Source organism: Cebus imitator, unplaced genomic scaffold, assembly GCF_001604975.1.
Source record: "Cebus imitator isolate Cc_AM_T3 unplaced genomic scaffold, Cebus_imitator-1.0 Scaffold82, whole genome shotgun sequence".
Lineage (NCBI taxonomy): Eukaryota > Metazoa > Chordata > Mammalia > Primates > Cebidae > Cebus > Cebus imitator.
The window spans coordinates 2,091,141-2,099,882 of NW_016107397.1; the positions used below are offsets into that span (position 1 = coordinate 2,091,141).

General features: G+C 51.8%; 1 protein-coding gene across 1 annotated transcript in view; it reads right to left on the reverse strand.

The window, feature by feature from the left end:
- CUX1 (cut like homeobox 1) overlaps positions 1-8,742 on the reverse strand; it is a 437,632-nt gene that overhangs the window by 5,304 nt on the left and 423,586 nt on the right. The window contains exon 23 of the mRNA XM_037740392.1: positions 4,152-4,416. Coding sequence (XP_037596320.1) covers positions 4,152-4,416 — 265 coding nt within the window. The remainder of the gene's footprint in view (positions 1-4,151; positions 4,417-8,742) is intronic.

Genomic DNA, 8,742 nt, shown 5'->3' on the forward strand with positions numbered 1-8,742 from the left:
CATCTCTTGGATCCTGTATTTGATTCAGCCCAGCCTGCTTTGTGAAGTTATTTTTGAAAGGAATTCATTTGTTAATTGTCTACACTAGCTCCAGACCCGGGGAATCATTGATTTTTTTGAGGCAGAGTCTTGCTGTGTCACCCAGACTGGAGTGCAGCGGTGTGATCCTGGCTCACTGTGATCTCCGCCTCACAAGTTCAAGCGATTCTTGTGCCTCAGCCTCCTGAGCAGCTGGGATTACAGGTAACGCGCCACCACGCATGGCTAATTTTTGTATTTTTAGTAGAAACGAGGTTTCACAACATGGGCCAGGCTGGTCTTGAACTCCTGGCCTCAAGTGATCCACCTACCTCGGGCCTCCCAAAGTGCTGGGATTGAGGGCTAGAGTCACCGCACCCGGCCCAGACCTGTAATTACTAAATTTTATGTACTAAGTTTTGAGGTCCTACTGGTATTCTTCTCTCCACTTCTCTGTCTTTGCCACAGGTATACCATTGAATCTGCTGGTGCTAAAATGCACAAAAGAGGCATCTCCACAGTGATCCAGACCACAGTGTGATGGGTATGGACTGGTTGTCAGAAGACCAGCAAGACGAGCAGCAAACAGAGAAACCCGAGGGGGTGTGCCCTGGCCAGGAGGCAGTGGCTGCCCCCCACCTAAGGCCTGTTGGGGGACTTGGGAAACAAGTGTGGCCCCAGCAGGGCCAGGGAACATGGCTTTGGAGCTGTCTGTATAATTGCTAGCATCTATGCCCAGAGAGTAACCTAGGGCTTTGCGTGCATCTGTATTAGAGAGTTATTACACATGACTAAGATGGACGTGACTTGCAGGATACTTCAACGTGCACGCACCTTTGTGGCTAGAAAGTGGAAATGGTGGCTAGGTGTAGTGGCCCACGCCTGTAATCCCAGCACTTTAGGAGGCCGAGGCGAGTGGATCACCTGAGGTCAGGAGTTCAAGACCAGCCTGGCCAACATGGTGAAACCCAGTCTCTACTAAAAATACAAATAATTAGCCAGGTGTGGTGGCAGGTGCCTGTAGTCCCAGCTACTTGGGAGGCTGAGGCAGGAGAATTGTTTGAACCCGGGAGGCGGAGGTTGCAGTGAGCTGAGATGGCGCCACTGAACTCCAGCCTGGGTGACAAAGGGAGACTCCAACTCAAAAAGAAAAAAAAAAAAGAAAGAAAGAGAGTGGAAGTGAGATGACATGGCACTGGCGAGGGGAAGCTCCAGGAAGCCCCTGTCCACGTCTCCGTTCATCTCCTTCGTTCTGCTTCATTACTGTGGAAGTTTCCTTCCAAGGAGAGGGAGCTCCACTGTTCTAACTAATGGCCTCCCTCTACCTCTGTTTTGATCTGATTTCTAAATTTGGGATGAAGAAACTGGCTGTGCAGCTCCTGGACTTTCTTTCTTTTTTTTGAGACAGGGTCTAGCTCTATCACTCAAGACTGGAGTGCACTGGTGTGATCTCAGTTCACTGCAACCTCCGGCTCCTGGGCTCAAGTGATCTTCCCACCTCAGCCTCCTGAGTAGCTGGGGCTACAGGCACGTGTTACCATGCCTGGCTAAGCCTGGACTTTGTCCTCGTGAGAGGCGGATCACACATGGGGAGGCCTGTTCAGGGGCAGGGCTGCCACCGTGGGGAACTTTGCTTGGGTCTAGGGTTCATGTAGCAGGTGCGCTCAGCTCTCATAATGGGCAGCATCTTGTGACTTTGCCTTTATGGGCAATAAAGGTGTGATTTGGGCTCCCACCTAATATTTAAAAATTTCCCAATTTGTTGAGAGCCTGGGTGGTTTACTGGGCCCCTTCAGGAATTCCAGTGGACCTTATGGGGGAGGGAGGGCCCCGTGAGAGACACAGCTTCCCCTCCAGCCTGACTGTGACATTGTACTGCCCGTGACTGTGTCAGGTGCACAGCTGGGAGGGCCCCCCTGCCATCAGCTACACCTACATATGGTCACCTTGGTTGAACCAGGTGCACCTACCCCAGTATTACCGTGCCCTAAGGAAAATGGGAAGTAGCAATTGAGATGGTAATTGGCAAGGCACTAGCTTAGGGATTTCCATCAGGGTCCTGGAATTCTTGCTTTCTAGCAGTAGAGAGTGTGGTTATAGCTATGATCGGCAACTCAGCAACCTTCAGTGGGTTTCCTGGATCGACTCCAAACACTTCATCCCAGCCTACTTTGTTCTACCAAGACAGCACTGGGCCCTGACCTCCTTAGCCCCTCTGAGTTCTGTATTTTTCATCTGTAGAATGAAGAGAACTGGCCAGGCACGGTGGCTCATGCCTGTAATCCCAGCACTTTGGGAGGCCAAGGCGAGTGGATCACCTGAGGTCAGGAGTTCAAGACCAAGCCTGGCCAGCATGGTGAAACCCCATCACCACTAAAAAATACCGGGTGTGGTGGTAGGTGCCTGTAATACCAGCTACTTGGTAGGCTGAGGCAGGAGAATCACTTGAACCTGGGAGGTGGAGACTGCAGTGAGCTGAGATCGCACCGCTGCACTCCAGCATGGGCAACAAGAGCGAAACTCCGTCTCAAAACAACAACAACAAAAAACCAACTTAGGCAAGGGAGTTCTTTAGGAAGCAATCGAGAAAGTAAATCTTCCCCATAGAAAACCAAAACAGCGGAGTCAGAGCTGCTGGATCTAGAGAAAGGGGTTGGATCGTCCATCGGTGGGGACTCCCTCCAGCTCCCTCCCAGGGGACGGATGACTGACCAAGGTCTGGTGGGAGCAGAGGCGCCGTGGGAGGGAGGAGGGGCTACCGGGCTGTGCCTGACAGGCTGCGGCAGGAGAATCGCTTGAGCCTGGGAGGTGGAGGCTGCGCTCCAGCCTGGGCAACAGAGTGAGACTGCCTCTCAAAAAAAGAAACAACAAAAAATGAAGAGAATATGGTTTCTCGTGTACAGTTCTGAGCTGTGAGGATTAAGTGATAAAACTCAGTGAAACATTTAGCTCAGAATCTGAGATCTAGAAGATAGTCAATCTGTCTTCATTAACTCATGAACTTTCCCAAAAGCACAGGTCTTAAATGACTTAATTTATTTAACTACAAAACTAATCAAACTAATTTGGAAGATAACATGGCAGAAGACCCAGAGAAAGCATTATAAAATCACCAAGAAATAAAAGTTCAGGCCAGGTGCGGTGGCTCATGCCTGTAATTTCAAGGCTTTGGGAGGCTGAGGTAGGAGGATGGCTTGAGGCCAGGAGTTTGAGACCAGCTTGGGCAACATAGCGAGACCCCTGTCTCTATAAAAACTCAGCAGGCATGGTGGTGCCTTGATGTCCCAGCTATTTGGTAGGCTGAGGTGGGAGGACTGCCTGAGCCCAGGAGTTCGAGGCTGCAGTGAGCTATGATCGTACCACTGCAATCTAGCCTGTGACAGAGCAAGCCCTTGTCTCTAAAAACAAAAAACAAAAAACGAAAAACATGCATACACACACACACACACACAATATATATATATATGTATATGCACTAAACCACAGAAGTTTCACTCCTCTTGAACCATGAATATCTATTTTCTCCCTTATTAAATGATGTAACTGAGAGGTGATATTCCTTCTGGGTCATGGCAGATACCACCTGTCTAACTATGTGACAGTGACTAGAAGGGACATGGCCTTACATCTCTGGAGTTAAAACCTCCAATAAAACCTAAGGAACTGCCAAGTGCTGTGGCTCACGCCTGTAATCCCAGCACTTTGGGAGGCCGAGGTGGGTGGATCACCTGAGGTCAGGAGTTCGAGACCAGCTTGACCAACACAGTGAAACCCTATCTGTACTAAAAATATAGGAATTAGCCTGTAATCCCAGCTACCTAGGAGGCTGAGGCAGGAGAATCGCTTAAACCCAGGAGGCAGAAGTTGCGGTAAGCTGAGATTGTGCCATTGCACTCCAGCCTGGGCGACAAGATTGAAACTCCATCTCAAAAGAAAAAAACCAAACATATAGGACCAATGAACCGACCAATTACTGAGCTCCCAGCCCCTGGAGCATTACCCCTGTGCGCCACGGCGGCCCAGGACAGATTGGCCCCTTCCCCTGGGTCTTAAATGACTTAATTTATTTAACTACAAAACTAATCAAACGAATTTGGAAGATAACATGGTTGCTCCCTGGGACCCGGGCGTACCTGTAGTTGTGAAACCAGTTGATGACGGTGCTGGTTTTCAGGTTGAGCTGGGTGGCGAGGTCTTCGATGGTTTTTGGTGACGGGTATGGCTTTTGTTGATACGCTCGTTTCAGGGCCTCCTTCTCCTCAGGAGCCAGCACCACCCGGGGTTTCTTCAGCTGGTGCTGGGGCTGGGGGCTGGCGCCCTGGCTGTACTCGGTGCCCACGGAGGGTGGCTCGCAGGGCTGAGTGTCACTGACTGAGCTGTGCCGCCGCTTCATGTAGGCTGGGGAGGGAGAGATGGCAGACTGAGGTCAGGCCCAGCTGGGACAGCAGCCCAAATCCCCGGTCCCCGCTAGCGGGACAGCATAGAGCCAGCTTGCAGGAGTTTGCATAGAGCATCTCAAAACACTAAGATGAGGCCGGGCGTGGTGGCTCACGCCTGTAATCCAAGCACCTTGGGAGGCCGAGGCGGGCAGATCTCTTGAGGTCAGGAGTTCAAGACCAGCCTGGCCAACATAGTGAAACCCCATCTCTACTAAAAATACAAACATTAGCTGGGCATGGTGGTGGATGCCTATAATCCCAGCTGCTCGGGAGGCTGAGGGAGGAGAATTGCATGAACCCAGGGGGTGGGGGTTGCAATGAGCTGAGATTGTGCCACTGCACTCCAGCCTGGGTGACAGAGCAAGACTCTGTCTCAAACAAAACGAAAAACACAACAGGAAGATGAGAGCCATTCTGTCACCAGCACACGCCCACCAAGGACCTGCTGTGACGGAATGTGAGGTCCTCATCGGTCCCTGCACCACTTAACAGTTTAGTGGGGGATGCAGAGACGTATCCAGAGAGATGTTCACAGCAGAGTGAAAGTGGGGTGGGGTAAGTGCAAGGGAGCGTGAGGATGCCAAGGAGTTCCTCCTCCAGGACTGGGGAGGGGCAGGGGAAATTGCTCAGAAGAGATGACTTGTTTTTTTTTTTTAAAAAAAAAGACAGGGTTTCACCATGTTAGTCAGGCTGGTCTTGAACTCCCAACCTCAGATGATCTGCCCAACTTGGCCTCCAAAGTGCTTGGATTACAGGCGTGAGCCACCAGGCCCAGCCAGAGATGACGTTTAAACTGTGCCTTGAAGGATGCTGCCAGGCGTGGTGGCTCACGCCTGTAATCTCTGCACTTTGGGAAGCTGAGGTGGGAGGATCGCTTGAGCCTAGGAGCTGGAGACCAGTCTGGAGAACATAGCAAGACTCTGCCTCGACAAAACATTTAAAAATTAGCCAGGTGTGGTGGTGTGCACCTGTAGTCCCAGCTCCTCAGGTGGCTGAGGCGGGAGGCTGGAATAAGCCCAGAATGTGGAGGCTGTAATAGTGCGCTATGGCTGCACCGCTGCACTCCAGCCTGGCAACAGAGTGAGACTCTGTCTCTAAAAAAAATAGGGGCCAGGTGCAGTGGCTCACACCTGTAATCCCAGTACTTTGGGAGGCCGAGGTGGGCGGATTACAAGACCATCCTGGCCAACATGGTGAAACCCTCTTTACTAAAAATACAAAAAAATTAGCCGGGCATGGTAGTGCATGCCTGTAATACCAGCTACTTGGGAGGCTGCGGCAGGAGAATCACTTGAGCCTGGGAGGTGGAGGCTGTAGTGAGCTGAGATCGCACCACTGCACTCCAGCATGGGCAACAAGAGCGAAACTCCGTCTCAAAACAACAAAAAACCAACTTAGGCAAGGGAGTTCTTTAGGAAGCAATTGAGAAAGTAAATCTTCCCCATAGAAAACCAAAACAGCGGAGTCAGAGCTGCTGGATCTAGAGAAAGGGGTTGGATCGTCCATCGGTGGGGACTCCCTCCAGCTCCCTCCCAGGGGACGGATGACTGACCAAGGTCTGGTGGGAGCAGAGGCGCCGTGGGAGGGAGGAAGGGCTACCGGGCTGTGCCTGACAGGCTGGGCACCTGGTCCCCCGAGGGGGCTGAAGAAGGCCTGTCTAGGGAACAGCTCTTGTGGTCAGCACCCCCAGGAGTGAAGAGTAGGCCCTGGGACCACAGCGGCTTTGGAGACCTGGGCACCTTTGGAAGGGTCTGGGTGGTGCAGAAACAGTAACTCATTTGTAACACAAGAGGGCGCCCTGAGCCCGTGCAGAGGGAAAGACAGGGGACCTGGGAAGCTCTGGATATGTATCTGGGGGGCCTAAGGTCCTTTCCTACCAGCCAGGGTGAGAAACACAGCAGGCAGTGGGGCTGTCAGGGCCTCCTCCCTTCTGAGAGCTGAGGGCTGCCTCCTGGCGAGTGCAGGAAGCTTCACGCTGCTTGGGTGAGGGGGGATTAACAGGAGACTTGCACGGATATATTGGGTTCATGACAGCATTCTCTCTACTTTTGTTTATGTTGGAAATTTCCCATAATAAGATGTTGAAAGGGCCAGGCGCAGTGGCTCATGCCTGTAATCCCAGTGCTTTGGGAGGTCAAGATGGGAGGATTGCTTGAGGCCAGGAGTTCAAGATCAGCCTGGGCAATATAGCAAGACCTTGTCCCTTTAAAAAAAAAAAGAAAAAGAAAAATGGAAAGGAAGTTGAAAACTTTTGGGGGGCCAATGAGGCACCAGGCCTCTGCAGCTTACAGCACTGCCTGTGCTACCTCAGAGCCTTAGACTACACGCCCAAGGGCAGGCCCTGAATGGGGCAGAGGCCACCACCTGGGCAGGCTATCACTGGGCAGCAGCAGTGCCCTGGGTTCCGGGAGGGCAGCTCACAGCAGAGAGGCAGCGGATGTATGTTTAAGATCACCTGCTTTGAAATCCACCAGCCCTAAGTTTGAATTCCTGCTCCCTACTGATAGCAGCTATTGAAATCTGCTAGGCTGCACGAGGCCCCAAGTCTCATATTTATTTCCTGGATAAGGACATTTACATAGGACAGAGTCGTGTAGATGGAGAGCAGTCTTAGTGCAGTGTCTGGCAAACAGGGCGGTTCTCAGAAAATAGAAGCCTCTTATTATGATAAAGGAACCCCCACAGGGTTCCTGAAAGAGGCACCAGAGACTCTCTGTCCTTCTGCAGCCCTTTCCTGGGTTGGGTGAGAAAGGTGATGCTTGGCTGGAATTTCTGGGTGAATTAAGAACCGATAGCCCTGGGTTCCGTACCCACCCCTGGCTCAGACGCCATGGTTGGGTGGGGTGGGGTGGGGTGGGGTAGAGCCCCTCAGGAGCCTGGGATGCCCAATCTTTATTTTTATTTTTTTGAGATGGAGTCTTGCTCTGCTGCCCGGGCTGGAGTACAATGGCATGATCTTGGCTGACTGCAACCTCCTCCTCCTGGGTTCGAGTGATTCTCCTGCCTCAGTCTCCCCAGTAGCTGGGATTACACGAGTGTGCCATGATACCTGGCTGATTTTTGTATTTTTCAGTAGAGGCGGGGTTTCACCATGTTGCCTAGGCTGGTCTCAAACTCTGGACCACAAGTGGTCCACCCACCTCGGCCTCCCAAAGTGCTGGGATTACAGGCATGAGCCACTGCACCCAGCTCCTGGGATGCCCACTCTTAGTTAAGATTCTCTGCGTTAGCTGATGAGGGAGGGTGGGCACCACTTCTTTTTTTTTGAGATGGAATTTCGCTCTTGTTGCCCAGGCTGGGGTGTAATGGCAGGATCTCAGCTCACTGCAACCTCTGCCTCCCAGGTTCAAGTGCTTTTCCTGCCTCAACTTTCCAAGTAGCTGAGATTACAGGCAGCTACTTGGCTAGTTTTGTATTTTTAATAGAGACAGGGTTTTTCCATGCTGCTCAGGCTGGTCTTGAACTCCTGACCTCAGGTAACCCACCCACCTTGGCCTCCTAAGGTGCTGGGATTACAAGGGTGAGCCACCGGGCCTAGCTTGTTATGGTCAGACCTGCAGCAGCTGGTTCCTGGTCTCTGCCTCTGAGGGATGCATTCAGCTGCCCAGTCAGCTCCCAGCACTGCGGGTGACCTGAGGACTGAGGGTTCCCGAGGGGCGGACTCACTGGTGAGGACCAGTTTTTAGGAACTGCAAACCACGAGGCACAGCACACCTGGCTTTGGGCACTTTTCCTACGCTGAACCCTACAGGCTGCAAGAAGAATGCGAATCCACATTCGAGATGACATGTGGGTGCATGTGGGGTTATCCCTTTAGGGAGGCTGGATCCCCAGGGGCTGCAAAATAACAACGAGAGAGAGGTCTGTGTGGCAGGAGTTTGCTCTGTCACTTTCCACGCCGGGTATCCTTGGTGGAGGCACTGAACCTCTCTGAACCTCTGTTTCTTGATCTACAAAATGCAGGTTTTTTTTTTTTTTTTTTTGATAGGGTCTTGCTCTGTCATCCAGGCTGGAATGCGGGGGCTCAATCTCTGCTCACCACCTCTGGGATTCAGATGCTTCTCGTGCCTCAGCCTCCCAAGTAGCTGGGATTACAGAGGCACGTGCCACCACGCCTGGGTAATTATTATTTTTTTGTAGAGAAAGGGTTTTGCCATGTTGGACAGGCTGGTTTTGAACTCCTGACCTCAAGAGATCTGCCTGCCTCAGCCTCCCAAAGTGCTGAGATTATAGGCATGAGCCACCATGCCTGGCCTACAAAATGCATTTCTTTTTTTTTTTTTTT